Source organism: Chenopodium album, chromosome 15, assembly GCF_948465745.1.
Source record: "Chenopodium album chromosome 15, dcCheAlbu1.1, whole genome shotgun sequence".
Taxonomy (NCBI): Eukaryota; Viridiplantae; Streptophyta; class Magnoliopsida; order Caryophyllales; family Amaranthaceae; genus Chenopodium; species Chenopodium album.
In genome coordinates, this window is record NC_137848.1 from 46,343,999 (window position 1) to 46,362,765 (window position 18,767).

General features: G+C 34.2%; 1 protein-coding gene across 1 annotated transcript; it reads left to right on the top strand.

Annotated features, from left to right (window-relative positions):
- The first annotated feature begins 10,195 nt into the window (after positions 1 to 10,195).
- LOC145582355 (chaperone protein dnaJ 6-like) lies at positions 10,196 to 15,118 on the top strand. Its single transcript, XM_081639357.1, has 8 exons — positions 10,196 to 10,581; positions 13,149 to 13,247; positions 13,355 to 13,456; positions 13,819 to 13,878; positions 13,987 to 14,093; positions 14,165 to 14,247; positions 14,470 to 14,560; positions 14,664 to 15,118. The coding sequence occupies exons 1-8, from the start codon at positions 10,462 to 10,464 to the stop codon at positions 14,866 to 14,868; spliced, it is 867 nt and encodes a 288-aa protein (XP_081495483.1). The 5' UTR covers positions 10,196 to 10,461; the 3' UTR covers positions 14,869 to 15,118.
- The last annotated feature ends 3,649 nt before the right edge of the window (positions 15,119 to 18,767 follow it).

The window sequence follows — 18,767 nt, forward strand, 5'->3', positions numbered from 1 at the left end:
CCGCATGCAACTTTCATTTTCATTCGAATTAATTGACATATTAGAGACAACTTATATATATATAGAAATGGTTTAACTATTTCTATCATATAGAACTTTAAACCTAGCAATTCAAAACACATTATGACTCAAAGAAGCATAGAATAACATTTATTCCACGTTTTTGAATCTTCGATGCTTAGTCATTACTAACATTGAATGGTGTTTTGATAATGGCAAGAATGAATAACATTTATTTAATTCTAGCCAATTATTAGTGATGCAATACTAGTTCTACTTGTAAAGTTGCAACTTTTGCTTCCAAACTTGTAGATTCTACTTGTGAAGTAGCAACATTTGCTTCTAAACTTGTAGATTTATTCCTCCTTTAGCTAATTTCTTCCTTTAGTTCAACCAAATTGTGCAATGAATGATCTAAACAAGACATCATATGTCCAAGAAGTAGCAATATGCTAAATCAATTTCTATAATATAATTCTTAAATTGGAACATTTCCATTCTTTTACCTTCCAACTATATGAGGTAGTATCTAATCAATTGGAATTGATCCATTTAATTTGAAACATTTGTTGTTCATAACAACTTTTAGCATGTAGGTAGTTTTATGTTTGAGAAGTAGCAACTTGTTTGCAATTCTTGGCCTATAACTTCTTAATGCAATCCTCATATATTCCTAAACCTTTCCCTTTGAGCCACTTAGAACATTTCTCTTAGGTTCAAAATGATACCTTGCTCAACTACTTTAAGCATTTTTCATGATCTTGCTAAGTCTATTCTATCATTATTTATATTTGAGTTTAATCAAGTATTAAACTCTATATAAAGTAGATGAAGAATATTGTCATTTGATCAACTTTTGATCATAGAGATTTCCAATCACTTTCTTATATTCAATCATATTGAAGATAAGAGATTTTATTGGATTTGTACACTTGTCTTTTGAGGGATTTTACCTCTCATCTCATTATTTCCCTTGAAACATTTTTCAAAATGAAGATGTGTTGGCATTTTACTCAAACATTTTGAATAAAACCAACCTTAGACATGTGACATGAATTTCTAAAACTTTCCTTTTAGAACAATCTTAGCAAAATTGGAATATGGGTTTATGGATTATCTTTTAAACCTTTTGAGAACGTTTCTCAACTTTATTTTCAATCGAGGAGATTATATATAATAATAAAATTAGAACGACATGTTACTTACAAGTAAACGCAAAATTCAATTATGTTTATTAAAATTTAAAGTACCATAAGCGAATTAAATTGGTAACTTTAAAACACTCTATTCAATTTAAGTGATCCCAACTTGAATTAAGTGATTCCAAGATCCTTTATTCGTGCAATAATTAACCAGAGTGAGGCCCTGCAATCAACCATTACATTTTCAAGGTGAGTAAACTCTTTACTGATTACAACTCTTGTAATTCTTGGTTGAATAATTAACCATCGCATGTTTAATTATTACTCTTAGCTTCAAGGTTCTAAACGGTTTAGGTAACCTTGTTGAATATAACCAATTAAAAGTGTAGATATGCGGTCCTACCCCCACTTCCCCAAAATATATTATGATGCTCTGCTGAGGGCTGACCCATCACAAACGATCAAGGTTTTCGTCGGGTTTTTAATTGGAAAAGCTGCATCAATATTACTGGGATCTAGATTTATTATGTTGTGATTAAATAGTGAACTCTAGCGCATCATCACAGAACATCAATAAAATATAACATGCATAAAATACTAAATGCATAAATAAGACATAGCATGGCCCCTAATCCTAAGAAAACTAATAAAGTAAATGCTCCCACTTGAATCATCATGGATCGCATCCACCTTGCTCCTTTGGGCCTTCACTTCATGGGATTCTTGGATTAACTGCAACCTGTAATTCTACTCTATTCTATCTACGACTTAAATAAAATAAAATAAAATTACAAAATACTTTATCGGTTCGTAGACCGTACTAAGATTACAAAAATACATCACGATGCGCAGATCGTATTTAGCAATCTACTGGGCCATACTAGTCATTATATAGCAATAAACAACATCATATATTATAAAATTGCCACATAATAAATCACTCATCATGCTTTCCTAAACTATAACATCGAATGATCATAATTAAGGAAACATGGCATCTAAATATCTTATATTTTAATTAATGTAATTAGATAATATCATATATTATTCATGATCATCAATAAAATATCATATATTCTAAATTAGTCATGAGATAGAATCAAATCTTATTTTAATCTTAAAAGATAAATCATATTTATCCTCAAGGATTATCCTAACAAAGTTAGGAAATTCTATCCTAATTACTAGCCAATCACAATATTTTAAATCAATTATATCCAAAAATAATTATGGGATAATCACATTATTTAAATCAATTATTATCCTTTTGGAATATGCTCAGAATATCCTAACAAATCTTATCCATAATTAACCACTTTAATTTAGGATAATTACCAATTTACCAACTTAAATATGGATAATATCAAATATAACAACTTTTGGATATTTGATTTTATCCTAAAATAAAAGATTTTATCCAAATAAAACCAATTTTATCTTTTAAAATAAAAGATCATATTTTCAAAATATTTTAACTTATCCAAAATAGAACTGATTTTATCCCAAAATAATTCATAATTATCTTGAAATAAATTTTTAAAAACACATTTTTTTTTTATGTTTTTTTTTTTTTGAAAAATACCGCAACCACCAACGCCGGCCACCGTGGTTGGCTAGCCGAAGCTAGCCACGGTGGCTGGCTGCCGTGACAGCAGCCACTGCCGCAAAGGGCAGCAGCGTGGAGCTGCTTCTGCTGGGCTGCAGGCCACCGTGCGTGGCCAGCCGAGGCTAGCCACGGTGGCTGGCTGCTTTGCAGCAGCCACTGCCGCGCAAGGCAGCAGCAGCGCCAGCTCTGGCAGCCGCGGCAGCAGCCGTGCAACGGTTGCACGCTGCTGCCCACAGCCACCATGGACCACCGCCCTCCCTCCCCTCCCTCTTGGACCGCCACCTGGTCGGCAGCCGCCGTGGCTGCGCCACCCAGCCGCGGTTGCCGACCAATTTTTTTTTTTTGTGTTTTAATTTAATTAAATTAACATTTATCCTAATTAAATTAAATCAGTCCATAAGATTAAAATTAAAACACATTCAACTTTAAAATTAGGGTTCATCATAAAATTAATCCCAATTTAATTCTAACTTTTAAAATTAAATCTATGATCATACATAAAACATTTTTATGCATAAATCAATTCAATTAAAATTATGAAACAAATTTAAAACGTAATCAACCAAAATAAGCATCAAAATTCATAATTTTAAGGCTAATAAGGTTCGAATTTTCGAATAAATTAGGGTTAGGGTTCGAAATTTTTTTTTTTGAACAATATTAGGGCATAATTCGGTCCTCTTCATGGCTATTTGAGCATAATTAAATCGCATTTAATCGATTCCAAAAGTTTAATCACATTAAATACAATAATTGAACCATAATTAAATATTCTCCCTCCTAATAGAATTAAAATTGTGGATTATCAAAGAATTATTGGCAATATGCGTAAATGCAATAGGCTAACTGATACCACTGTAGGGTTTTATAGGTACTATGCAGCGGAAATAACATGAATCATATTCATACAGTACCTAATCCAAGGATCTAATGCATAACACATAAAGCACAAATAATTGTACCTTTGAAGCGTGATTCCACGTGCGATCGAGCAAGAACAAAGGGAGATAAAGAACCCCAAGCGTGATTCCTCTACTTGGTCCACGGGCATAGATTAAGACCTCCACTAATGCTAGTTAGTCGTGACTGAACGCTTCAATCAACCTTCAACGGAGAGGAGAGACATACTAACCAAGAACCACCACGATAACCACCACACGCGCCACCAAGGGGTGGCCGGCCGTACGGACGTGAGGGGAGGATGAGGGCCGTGAGTTGGAGAGAGGATTAGGGTTTTGGGATTGGTTGCATTGATGTAAAAATTCACAGTGTGTGAATTATGACTGCTTCTTACAAACCCTAGGCATGGATCTTATTTATAGATCTCATCTCTAAATAAGAGCCCATGTCAAAAGCCCAAAACCTAATTCCAATCTAACTATGCTAGCCCAATCCAATTCATGATTAGTTAATTGCTCATGAGGCCCATTAATGGGCCTCTTACTTGCTTAACCCAATACCCTTGTGTGTGACCAATATAGGATCCATTCTAAAAGGCTTTGGACTATTTGACTAGCCCAAAGATCATCTCTCATAGTCTAGCAACAGAGGATGACGCCCCAATAGAATGAACTTATTATCTCCATAATAGTGATCCTTGATATATCTAGTAATTGCACTTATCGAAGACATAACTCCTTCAGAAAGTGCTCCAAAAGTGCAATTCCCAACAAAACTCAACCAAAACTACGAAAACACTAGAAAACACCAATTAGTAATAAAAGTGGCTCTAAAGAGCCAAAAACACTACCAATTATGACCAAGGAACGGGGGTAAAATACTATATAAAATAGACATATCACACTAATTACTCGGGTTTTGAGGTCGGGCCTTGCTAACTCCAAGGCAATAGACCGAGTTTAGTGCTCGTGTTGCGGGTGGACTTCGAAGGAGGTCTCCGTGTGAGCGGAGCTAAAGGGCTTTCAAGTAAGAGCTCGATTTGGTGAGCGAAGCACGCTACAAAGGTAATAATATCTTACTTAGTCTTGTGTTTATGTTAATTATGCTTATAATTATAATTATTGTGAGTTTGGTTTTGGGGGCAGGTTTCCTTCCGCGGTGAGTCGAACTCACCGAAACCCAACAAATCCTTCATTTTCTTTTTGTTTTAACATCTAAAGCTCCCTATGGACAGTTTCAACTTGGATGTTGCACTTGTATCTATCAATGAAATCGTTTGTAATAGACTCCCAAGAGGAGGTCTTCTCCTTTTCTAGGGAGAACCATTGTTGACAAACGGTTTCAAGAGATAGTGAGAATAGTGAAGGGAAGACTTTCCTGTCAATTGCCATAATACTCATTATAGTCTTGAAAGCTCTTAAATGAAAATAAGGGTTGTCGGTAGGTTTGAACTTAGGGATGTCGTTGGCATTGAACTTCTGCGGAATAAGTTCCTTGTCCACTGTGACCCTTTGCGAGCTAATTCCTTGATACTTATAATCGTTGGAAACTTTCTTAAGGCTTTCTTCCATGCGCTCAAGTTGTTGTTGCTTGCTAGGATCGTTGACTTGAAGAACGAGAGTCTTCAACATCTCAGTCAGATTGTTCATGTTTTGCCTCAATTCATCAAATTTTTGATGGGAAGCCATTAGTACAAACTTTTTGATTGTTCATGTGTCTGATGGGCTTATCAAAGAGTAGAACTTGAACGAAGGTGTTGTCCTTGATTAAGCGTCCTTCTCTTCTTGACCAAGCGTTGTGGAAAGGGAAGTCATGGATACTTATTGTTATTTGTTTTACTCAAACTCGATTCAACATGCATGGATGGGAAGAGATCATGAAAGGATGAGGGGAATGATATGTATGGAGAAAGCATGTGGAGAGTGGAAAGATGTGGAAGAATTTAGGAATAGAGTGGACCCCCCAACTCAAATGACGGAAAGAACAACTCATGCATGGACCTAAGTCGTGGTCATGGTGACACATATACAAAGTGTGTGCTTTTGACTAGTGAGTGAAAGTGGCATGCTTGACACTTGTGTAAGACCATGGGACTATGTGATTAGACTCAATTAAGGACTGAATACGACTTCAATAATTAATAAATTGATTAATCGGACTTAGCGCAAAGACTCAAGTAGAATACTAGACCATCGCGCAAACAATGGCACTGTCGCGTCGCGCTAGAGCCATCGCGGCACGATATTGCTATCGCGTCGCAATGGACACTAGAGTGTCGCGCCACAGGTCAAATCTTCGCGTCATTACTGAAACGTCAGTCTGGGCCTGTTTTCAGTATTTTACCTTAAAAGGACAAACCTATAGTCGTGCTAAGTCAGATTTAGTTAATTTATTAGGCTTTAATTAACCGTTTTAATTAATTTATTAAGAAAAGTCTTATATAGTCATTAATCAGTTTATTTAGACTTAAACACAAGTCAAACAAACGGTTAGTGTAAACACATACAAGCTATGCACAAGCAAGAGATGGACAAGTAGTCAAATAAGCACAATATGATGCAATGAGTTTGCAACCTAACCCTGGCTCTAGTTCTCTAAAGTTCAAGGATAAGGGTAGTCAAAAAGGGTCCATGGTTATGAGTCCGGATGCATCGCTTGGAAGTCTTACCTTTGGAAGGGTTGGCGTGTATGGATGGGACTCCGCAAGTTAAACTTGCTTCCATGGTTTGATGAATTCACAAACTCAGATGTACCCTTCGTTGCAATGAGCGTTCGATTGGGTACATGGAGCGTGAATTCCCAGGGGGTTATGGCCATATGTAGAACACATATGGGTTTCAGAAAAGAGGGAAAAAACACAATCAGAAAGTAAAATCGTCCAAACAGTACTAGAACCGGTCAAAGCAAGAAGGCATACGTCTGGCTCGATATTGGAAGAACATGGCGCGAGAAAACAGGGACCATCGCGAGGAGATGGCCCTGTTGCACCGCGATATCGCTATCGTGTGGCGACAGAGCCATCGCACTGCGATGGGCTCTGTTCTCTCAGCGACGGCTCCTACATGCCTCAGCAGTTTTCTGTATTCTTAAAATTTTCCGATTTTCGCAGCGTTTTTTCGATTCTATTTGTGAAAGATATTTTCCAAATTTCCTACGTATAAAAAGCCTATGTTTTTGACGCATTAAGGATGTTCTTTCCAATGCGGACCTTTTTATGCTTATGTCAATAATGTCAATCAAAATTACGCACATGAATATTTAACACGTTTCGAGTCACATCCACTCATTCTAAATTATTGCCAAAATAAATTTTAGGAATTAAGATAGAAAACCTCCCCAGTGGAGTCGCCAAAAAACTGTAGGGAATATTTTAAGCATCCCACACTTGAGCCCCACTGTAATTATACACTTAAGCATGGTGGCGTCCAAAGGGAAGGAATCTAGAGCAAAAGAGTCGCCAACAAGTTTTAGGAACTTGTAAACCGTTCACAAGGTGAAGGTTACACCCTTCACAGGGTGAAGGTTACACCCTTCACGATCCATGAGATCGCTAACTCCATAGTGGTCCTGAACCATGACTGGATATTCGGGGATGACGGTATAAATCCAACCTAAAAGAGATTGAACCTGCCCTAAAAAGGTCTATAATTTATTCTTCTCATATTCATGTGCACTTTCTGACTAACATCCAATCAATAAATTAACCCTAAATCTAATTAATCCATGTTGGTTGAATATTAATGCACAAATAAAACTATTATTGGTGATCACTTGAATTAAGATCATATTTGCTTAAATAAAGTTATTGATTATTTTATTAAGCGTGATTTCAAGTACAAATTTTCTTTAAACCTGCAAGAGAGGGCTTGATCAAGTAATAACAATAATATCAAGCAACGATAACATATAAATAACAACAATCATCATCACCATTAAAGATCTCAATAAAGCATAATAATATTATTAAGATCCTAGGCATGATACTAACAAGATTAATAACAAATCCTAGCATGTCACTAAACATTAAAGATCAAAGTTTTAACCCTAACATGATACTAACATGATAGAAGAAATAGAAAACATCCTAAACATGATACTAGAAAGCAATAAATAACATCGTAACATGATACTGAGAATTTAAATAATATAAACATGTTTTCTAAAGATATAGAGCAATGAAATTACTCACTTTGTTGCCGCGTATCTCTTTCAATCAAAACAATACACACGTTAGTATCTTCAAGGAAAATATTAAATCAAACAATTAATTTAAATAATTGAAATAGAGATTTGGGACCAAACCCTCAGAAATTATCAACCTTTCATGTCTAGGGCAAATGCAACTTCGACCTTGGTCAGGTGCGTCTAAGACTCGTGAATGTGGTATTGTATTTGAAAAGGGAAGACTTAGAAAGAGGGAGAAAGAACAAGCTTCTAGCTTTAAAAAGAGAAAAGAATTAGAATTAGATGATTGTTGATTGTTGAAAACAGGGAAATAACGCCCCTATTTATAGAGAAAACATCCGAAACGCTTAGAAAAGAGTCAGAATTTGATTCGAAGTAAAACAGCCCCTATCGCGATGCGGCCGCGATAGGCTCTTCGCAGTGTGATGGCGCGATGAGGATAAAAATCATGTATGGAGTCCTTTCCCTAATATAATTACGTAATTAGACTTTGTAATTAGCTTAATTAAAACCAGCTTTATCTTTTCAAAACACTTGTTTTATTTCAAATATTGAATTCTTTATCTTTTCTAAATAATATAAAAATATAATTATCAATCCTAATTCCATTAGAATTTAAAATAACCTCCTAGATCATTCTAAAAAATTAAAGTCAATCCTAATAAATTTAGGAATGATAATTAATGGGTCCTCCACTTGATCATTGGTCCACATAAAATCATACTGAGCCCAATTTAATATTTTGGCCATAAGTTCCTCATTATTCATCGGAATTGGGCTTATAATATATCGTTGGAAAGCTCTTTTCAAGCCCTATCCAACTACACTATTATTGGACCCATATCACGAACCAAACTAAATTGGATTAGGCATTTTCCATAAATAAGGTGCGAAAAGAAATATATTCGAAAACAGAAAGAAATATTTTTATTAAAAATAGATGCATCACGAGACTCTTTCACATTTCACCTCGTTCGATAATCAATGACGTGAAAGGCATTCATCACTAGGTTTGGTTTTTGGGGAGACTCAATCAGGTGTCTTAAAAATCCAATTTTTTTTATTTTTCCAAATCGATCCAAACCGAATAGTGAAAAAAATCGAACCGAATTGTTAATTCAGTTTGGTTCGGTTCGGTTTTCGGTTTTTATCCATATCACTTTCACCCCTATGTTCGGGTCTGGTCAATTCGGGTTTTGAGTGTGTTTTTGTCAGGATTCAGGTTCAGTTTGGGTCGGGTCAATATGTTCAAGTAATGTGTTGGGTTGGGTCACAATTGGGTTGTTCTTTTGGCACCAAAACATGGCGGGAACAAACCGTTAGTGTTGTTCTTGTTCTATCTTTGTTATTGATGGTATATTTTATGATACCAACGGAGTTCTAGATGATATTCTTTTAGGTATCAACAACCCTTGAAGGTATTCTCCAACAATTCTTAATGGTAAAGAAATTTTGGCAAATTAAGTTCTTCATTATGCTATTTCCTCAAATGGAATTCCCAATATGTGACAAATTTTGGCGCCAAAACATGGCGGGAAAAAATCGTTAATGTCATTCTTGTTCCACTTTTGCTGTTGATGATATTTTTTATGATACCAACAACCGTTGATGATATTTTTAAATAATCCTTAATGGAATTCCTTTTTTTAATTTGTCGTTGATGGTATTTTTTTAGATACCAAAACTTGATGAGATGTTACCTGTAGGCCGTAATTGGTATGGACTTTAGCTTAAATTTTGGTCTGAAAACGATCGTCTTTAATAGGAATGTCGCCGGCATAATTTTAGAGAGAGAAACTACAAGAAGAAAGATCTGTCATTTTCAACCCATTTCCCCGCCCTTATGCCCTGTTCTCTTCACTTTAAAAAAATAATATTAAGTAAAAATAATTTCAGTTCAGTAAAAATAATTTCAGTTCAGTAAAAATAAGTCCAGTTCAGTAAAATTAATTTCCTTTCAGTAAAAATAAGTTCAGTTCAGTAAAATTCAGTTTTCATAAAGAAGAATTATAATAGAAAATCAGTAAAAATAATTTCAGTTCAGCAAAAATAATTTAATTTCAGTAAAATTAAGTTAAGTTCAGTAAAAATAATTTAACTTCAGCAAATATAATTTTATTTCAATAAAAATAATTTCAATTCAACAAAAATAAGGTGAGGAGAACGGGCTCTTACTCACTGTCCTTTACCCAGGCTTAGTTTTGATTCTCCTTTTCAATTCCCTTTTTTGATTTTTTTTTTTGGCAAGTGGATACATAGTAAAAGAACGGTTATGCCCCTATTAGAGTCACGGAAGACTCTAATTGCTTAAGTCCTAGAATTCCTCGTCTCATATCAGTCTACGTCAACCTGACCCGGGAGTACATTCAAATTGTCCTTCCATAGACGAGCATTTCCTGTATCTATGCCAAAAATCCTGAACACACGATCACGGCGGGAAAATCCAAAAATTGGGACATCAAAGAGGAAATTGGCGGGAACAATTCCACTCCCCTATAAATTACCAACCCCTCTGCAACGCTCTTCTCCTTTCAAATTCTATCTTGCAAACTGTCAACTTATTCCTTTCTTCAGTTCCAGATTATTCTTTACTCCTCTTTTCAAAAACAAACTTAATCTTCCATAAAAATGGCGAAGAAAAAGAAAACTAGGGTTTCCGAAGAATCTACAGCCGAACAAGGTGAATCTGATCATCATCAAGAACACGCTAATATGGACAATGATAGCGCTCAGAAGAGTCTTTATGAGGTAAGGATTATTCTGTAATTTTTCCACATTTTTGGTTAATTTTTACTAGGGTTTTGATTTTTGTTTATGATGTTGTTTTGTCTGATTGATTGATAATTTGAGGTTAAATTTTGATTGGAAGCCCTAATTTTAATTATTTTAGGGTTTGGTTTCTGCTCAGGGAACGAATTTGCGATTTCTAGTTTGAAGCCTAAATCACTGTGGCTTTTGCTGTCAATTGTTAATTTTGTTATACTTATACTCAGTAATTTATTAGGTTAGATGATTGTTTTTGATTGGAGTTAAAGATGTTATTTTGCTAAACCCTTTTCAATCGAAAACTGAACTGGTAATAATCTCGAAACTTCAATTGATTTACAAAACTTATAGGATAACCAAATGCATATGTTCCACAAGTTAAGTAATTTAGTTGGTTCACAGCATTATGGTTAAGCTTTTGGTTGAGTTGGTCCATTAACATGGTATCGGAGCTTAAGCTGATGGTTGAGTTCCAGGAATATGTTTCATACTATATCATGGTCACATAACCATGATCGAATTTTTGAAAAATGAGAATCATTTAAGCAAGTGAATGTCTTTGCGATAATTTTATATGATGGTCAAAGAAGATGGTAGGTGTTGGACGCCCTAATTGTTGGCTATATCCATGACCAGCTTTGGCAAAATGCTATTCGAGTTGATTACTATGTTTTTGGATTAAATTTTGCTAAACCTTTTTAATTGAGAACTGAAATACAATCATGCCAGCAACATGTTTGAAAAACCAAATGCATATGTTTTCCAATCCACCATTCAGTAAGAATTTATGTGAAGTTTAGTGAATAGTAAGAACTTTGTGGAATGGGGTAGATTAGTTTAGTTGGTTGCTTGGTTCACATCAGCAGGATCTCAACTAGTTCACCATAACCATGATTAAATTCTTGAGGAAATAAATTGTCTTTAATTAAGTAAATGAGTGTTTTTTGTGAGAATTTTATATGATGGTCCAAGAAGATGGTAGGTGTTGGACGCCCTAATTATTGGATATATTCCTGACCAGCCTTGAGAATTGCTATCAGAAATTCAGTGCAGATTATTAACTTTTGGGTTAGAGGTTCAATTTTGCTAAACTTTTTTAATTAAGAATTGAAATTTGATCATTAGGACATTTATAGTACTATCAATCTTAAAATATTCTATGTAATACTCTGATTTACTTCAAACACGTTACTAGATAAAGCACGTGAATATGTTGTTGAGCCACACCAAGTATACTACATTAATTGAGCCACACCAGTCAGCAAGATGGTGTTGTTTTGTCTGATTGATTGAGAGATTGAGGGTAAAGTTTGGTTGGAAACCCTAATTAAAGGGCTTAAATGCTTGATTGCTGCTGAAGATAGAATTCCTATTCTATGTTGAAGTTTTAATTTATTATTATCACGTGGGGATGTTTATTTAATTATAGTAATTTATGCAAAATGTGATATTGTTTACTTTTAAGTGATTGGATGCTGTTGGCTTTTGCTGTTAATAAACTATTACGTAGTAAGCTCTAATGTTTTAGAGTAGATGATTGCCATTCATTGGGATAAGAGTTTTTTTTTTTTTTTTTTTTTTTTTTTTTTTTTTTTTTTTGTAGAATTTATCTCGAAAGTCTGATTAATTTACAATTACTATTTGATAAACCAAATGCATATCTTGCCAAACGCAACAATCAATAAAAATACACACGAATTACAGTGAATGGGAAGAACTTTGTGGAACGGGGTGGAGTTGCTTGGTTCACATCAGTAGGGTATGAACTAGTTCATATAACCATGATTGAATTCTTGAGAAAGGAATAGCCTTTAAGCAAATGAATGTTTTTGCGAGAATTTTATATGATGGTCTAAGAAGATGGTAGGTGTTGATGCCCCAAATATTGGTTATATCCCTGACCAGCCAGCTTCGCAAATTGCTGTCAGAGATATGGTGTAGATTTTTACTTTTTGGATTAGGGGTTCAAATTTGCCAAATCTTTTTAATTGAGAATTAAAACCTGATCATGCCTGCAATATTTTCTAATTAGGTAATTTATTGTATCAATCTTATATATTTAATGAAATACTTTAATTTTCTTACAAGTGTCTAACTAGATAAAACAAGTGCATTTTCTGTGTGATGATTAATCATACAAATATACTACTTTAGCTGGGTCACAACAGTGAGTATTATTGTCTGACTGCTCAAGCTAGTTCACATAACCATCAACAAGATAACAAGTGCATGTCTTTGTGAGAATCTCCCTAAAAATATGTAACAGTATATATTTAAAGATGGAAGGTCGTTGATGACTGCTAGCCTTTGAAGGAACCACCTCCAACCATAACTCTCCTCTATGGCTCCTACATAATTGCAACTTAATCTAGCCATGCTATGAACTACCTTATTGTGATCACGTTTAACTAACATTAGAATTGCTCTCTAATTGTTAGCTTAGCTGTGACCTGCTTCAGCTTATTTTCTTTTATTGGTTGTGATGATTGATAATCATCACAACCAATAATTAGAATTGGTTGTGATGATTGATAATCATAAATTTGTAGGTTCTTGGTGTGGAAAGAACTGCATCTCAACAGGAAATTCGAAAGGCGTACCACAAATTGGCTTTACGACTCCATCCTGATAAGAACCCTGATGATAAGGTATTGACCTGCATTCCTTTTCCAGGCGTTGTTTGTTGGAGTCTTTTTTATTTATTTATTTTTAAACCTTAAATATTTATGGTTTGTCTTTCTTGCTCTTATTAAAGGAAGCAAATGAGAAATTTCAACAGCTGCAGAAGGTGATGTCAATTCTTGGCGATGAGGAGAAAAGAGCTCTTTATGATCAGACTGGAGTTGTTGATGATGATGTGAGCTAAATTCTTATAGCACTTGCATTCGCATGTTAGGTGGATAAGTAACTTGTGAATATGTTTACACTTTGTTCCCATAATATGACTGTGTGCATGCAAATGAATGAATGATATTGTAATGGTTAGAACTCACCTAGCTGGTGAGGATACAAAACGATTAGTGCATTTTTGTAAACATGCCTGTAAATTGAGCTATGAAATTGTCATTTTGGTCTTGTCTTGGAACTCTATTATTTATGTTCTTTAGATTACAAGATGAGAAGTCATAAGTCTCATAACTCATAAGTACAGGTGACAGGTTGGTAGGATTGTGAGGATTAATGACTGATGTTATGCATTTTGTTCCCTATAATTGGTAGGATCTTGCAGGGGATATGGCTGAGAATTTGCAGAGCTTTTTCAGAACAATGTACAAAGAGGTATATTTTTTGGTGCAATTTAACATCCTTGAAAAGCTACTGCATTACATAATTGCGGAATTCAATTTTCATTAGATGAGGAATTGAGGTTGTTGTGTGTGCTTTCAGGTCACTGTGGCTGATATTGAAGAGTTTGAAGCAAATTACAGGGGATCTGATTCTGAGAAAAACGATCTGATCGACCTCTACAAGAAGTACAAGGGCAATATGAAAAGGTACCTCTCCTTCCCTTTCTGCCTTCCCCCCATAAACACGAGCTTGACATTTTGCTTGCCTTGGACTCTAGGCTCTTTTGTTCGATGCTATGCTCAGACCCTAAGCTGGACTCTCATCGCTTCAAGGATATGCTTGACGAGGCAATAGCTTCAGGTTAGAAAGTTGATGCTGTCTATTAGTGCAAAGTTTTTAATTTGATTTCTGGAGGTCATAGGGATGGCACAACATATCAAGTTTGTTCTGCAGACCTTTGCGTTCTATTTTAATAAAAGATAATTTGTTGGTTATTTTTTATTTTTATTTTTTTTTTTATTTTTTTTTTTAATTTGAAAATATTTTCATGATCTGAATCATTACATGTTCATTGCTACACAGGAGATCTGAAGGAATTTAAATCGTACAAGAAATGGGCTAAGGAGGTATCTGAAATGAAACCACCTACAAGCCCTTTGAAGCGGAAAAAGAAGTAATTCCATTTTCCTTGGCATTTCCGTTGTATAATGCTGGAGCTGTAAAGCACTTTTAAATCATGAGCTTACTGTTTCTTTTTTGTGTTCGCCTTCCTTCAGGTCAGAAAAGAAGTCAGATTCTGATCTATTTGCAATCATATCTCAGCGAAGAACTGAGAGGAAGGACCGATTTGATTCCATGTTTAGCTCTATGGTGGAAAGATATGGTGGACAAAGTTCTTCAGAACCAACCGAGGAAGAGTTTGAAGCTGCACAGAAGAAATTAGAGAAGAAATTGTCGTCAAAGAAATCTAGAAAGAAGTAGCTTAGCCATCTTCCGTCAACAAAGTTCAGGTTTTGTAAAATTGGTTTTTCGCAGTTCTACTGGTTTCCCCCTTATTTTCAATGGAAATGTAATGGGTTTCGATCAGTGCCTTATCGGCTTATCGTACAGAACCTCTGGTCGTGTCAAAATCCAAATCTACTTGTTTCTTTCCCTGTGCCTTGAGGACTTGGGATAATGTATGTATTTCATCTACTGTTTCTGTGAATGGAATTTAGTAATGCTTATTCAAGACTTCAAGTGTATCACGAGTAGGATCAGGAAATGCTAACATCAAAACAATGTATTCTGGATCCTATTTTGAACTTCATCTTCTTAGAGGAGAATTTGAAGGTTCCTCTTCAGAACTAACAAGCAAGGTTGCTGATTAGGTGAAGATGATCATGAGATTCTTGACTTACATAAACACGATCTTCGTACAATGGGGGTCTGAAAATGGCGATTGGAAGATTAATTGAAGCATGAAATAAACTTGGTGCTTGTTAAGGAAATTAAAATTCCTAGGAACTGGAAGAATGTAAAGTTGTTTAGTTGTCACACAATATTAGTTAAACTTCCTAAGTTCTATATCTCACATACGAGAAAGTTATTTACCATTGCAAGGTCAAACCAGGGAACTACTGAACTAGGGAAGTGACACTTTTTGTAGTCACTCAAACAACATTTAAGCTTGGGTCTGATAGTTTGTGCTTGAGAAACAAAGGTTATTCACATTGATGTAGCTTGGAATAGAAATACCTATAGAATGAGGATATGATAGTACCTCCCTTTCAAATTTGGACCGATGAAAATGTGTTTCAAGGTGCATGTTCCTCTGGTCTAGCGAGCTCAGCCGTCCAAGTAGAAGTCATGGCTTGTCATCATAGTATGAATTGAGTCTGGGCCGCTGGCCTTACAGAAATCAGTGTCTTCATTTCTGTATGGGAGATTACATTGATTCAAACCTAATATGACCCAATATGAATTGTAATCTGAATTCGAACCGGATTATTCTTCGTTTACAACTGAATAATATGTAGTAAGAAATGTGATATAGTAATCAAAATTGTGTACTGCAAACGTGTGTTGAAATTATTTTAATTGATTAACGTTTGAATGGTGATTATCTTAAAAAAAAAAAAAAAAAAAAAAAAAAAAAAAAACTTTTAGAGACAAAGGGAGGGATGAGAGATCAATGATAAAGCCTAATACAATATTTATAACATTGTTAGTACACATCTTTTATATAATTGAGTGATTTAACCACAACCCTTTAAAAGACCAATTCTCAAATCTCATGCATTTGAAGGTTTTTTTTTTTTTTTTTTTTTTTTTTTTTTTTTTTTTTTTTATAACCTCCAATTGAATAACTTCCACTTCTTCATTATTTTTATCTAATAATATCCACATCTTATATATATCGTGCGTTAGCACGGAAGTATAATCCACATATTATATACTAATATACCAAGAATGTACCAAACTAAGCTTGGTCTAGTGGTAAGAATTATCTCCTTCTAGGCTCGAGGTTGAGGGTTCAATCCCCACTAGAGACACGTTGAGGGTGGGGATCCCTTATCCTTCCCCCTCACTCTCAAAAGTGACCTACTTTGACAAAGTATATGCTCCGTATGTTGTAATTTATATTTTTGTTTTGTTTTGTTTTTATGTGGCTAAACAACCAACATTTTTTTATTACTATGAATATCATTAAAGTTTGTAAAAAAAAAAAATAATAAAAAATAAAAAAACTGAGTAGCTTTATCTAAAACATGTAATTTGTGTAGCATAAGTTGATACTTTACAGTTTACACCCTCATAGACAGCAACTAAGTTAAATATACATTTAAGACTTTATAAACAATTAAACAACCATTTTAACCATCAAAATAATCAATCAATATGATAAAAAAGATAAGTGAAACAACCAATTGACACTTATAATAAGAGGTCGAAACACAAGACTATTATTGTACACCGTATTATGTAACTAAGGGTGTAGCTTTATTTAATTATATTTGTTGAAATAGTCTACAATAAAATGTTGAACAACTTGACCTAGGGACCAAATTAAAATGAATACGGAGTATGTCACAATCACAATTATTCCAATAAATTGGAGTTAAGACTTAAGAGCATCTCTCCAAAATTTACATGGAAATTTGTATACCGTACGACTAAGGAAGAAGAAACTGGATATCATAACATCTTTTATTTTGGTGTTGATTGATTTTAGAGTACATATTTAAAGAGTTGGCACATCGTGTAATTGACTATGACACCACAACTACATCCTTGGAATTTTCCTGTATCAATTTAAAGTTTTCCCACCAATATAATCAACCAATGAATTTTTTTGTTTCATTCTTGGACTAAATGCGATAGACTTCATCCATTTTATTTTAGTTTGTTTTCTTATATTGCATAGTTTTTTTTTTTTTTTTTTTTAATTTTTTTAAAGATAAGAAGATACTGCATGGTAAGGTTAGTCATTAATCATTATTTCATAAAAATAATAATAATAGATTAAATGAGAGATATTGAAACAACTTTTTACGAGTAGTTGAATGAGAGAGAACATGAAACTAACTTAAGTAACTTTTATTAGTCAAAAGTAAGATTTTTTATTTGAAAAAATAAAAACAGGTCATAGAGCATGATATAGCAAAAAAAAAAAAAAAAAAAAAAAAAAAAAAAAAAAAAAAAAAACCGTATAACCTAAATTGAGACAAAGGAAGTTATTTCTCACTCATAATTTCATTTAATTTTAAAAAATATATATAAACTTGATGAGTTATATATGCTTGAAGAATCTTATTGGTATACCTGGGCTAGAACAAATGAATTAAGAGATGGGGATCGCAAACTTAAGTAACTTTAATTAGTGAAAAGTAAGATTTTTTATTTGAAAAAATAAAAACAGGTCATACAGCATGATATAGCCAAAAAAAAAAAAAAGGAAGGAAGAAGAAGAAGAAAAAAAATAACAAAAAAAGCAATTTTACATTGAACAAACGGAAAAAAGACAAAAAAAAAAAGCGTATAACCAAGATTCAGACAAAGGGAGTTATTTCTCACTCATAATTTCATTTTAAATTTTTTTTTAAAAAATAAAATACACTTGATGAATTACATATGCTTGAAGAATCTTATTGGTATGCCCGGACTAGAACAAATGAATTGAGAGATGGGGATCGTAATACTTCATATTTCCACCATAAAGCAAGCCTCGTAGAAAGCCCAATACTATTGAGGGGTTGGAGGATGCGAATGGTAATTGGGTCGATGAGCCGAAAGGTATTGAAAAGATTGTCACGGACTATTTTCATAATCTTTTCACATGTGAGAACTCCACCGATTTTGATGAAGCTCTTAGTGGAGTGGCGCACCTTGTTTCTAAAGAAATGAATGCTGAATATAATTGAAGAAAGACCTCACGGAGGAGGAAGTTAGAACTGCCCTTTTCGATATGCATCCAAATAAAGAACCCGGTGTCGATGGTATGCATGCTCTTTTTTATCAGAAATTTTTTTGTGTTAAATTGGTGGAAGGGAGATATTGACATTTTGGAGATTAGTATGACTTGTATTGTTCTAATTCCAAAGTGCAATGAGCCTCGAATAATTACAAAGTTCAGGCCGATAAGCTTATGCAATGTGATTTATAAGATAATATATAAAACTCTTGCTAATCGTATGAAACCGATGTTGAAACAAATTATTTTTCCTAATCAAAGTGCGTTTGTTCCGGGTTGGTTAATTACCGACAATGCTCTTGTTGTCTTTGAAGTTTTTCATGCAATGAAGAGAAGAGGAGAGGGTCGGAATGGTATGATGGCTTTGAAGCTCGATATGATGAAAGCTTATGATCGTGTTGAATGGAATTTTTTAGAACGGATTATG

Coding starts and splice junctions, on each gene's coding strand:
- LOC145582355 (XM_081639357.1), top strand. CDS start 10,462: ATGGCGAAGAAAAAGAAAACTAGGGTTTCCGAAGAATCTACAGCCGAA. Junction 10,582..13,148: donor CTCAGAAGAGTCTTTATGAG/GTAAGGATTATT, acceptor ATAAATTTGTAG/GTTCTTGGTGTGGAAAGAAC. Junction 14,248..14,469: donor TGACGAGGCAATAGCTTCAG/GTTAGAAAGTTG, acceptor ATTGCTACACAG/GAGATCTGAAGGAATTTAAA.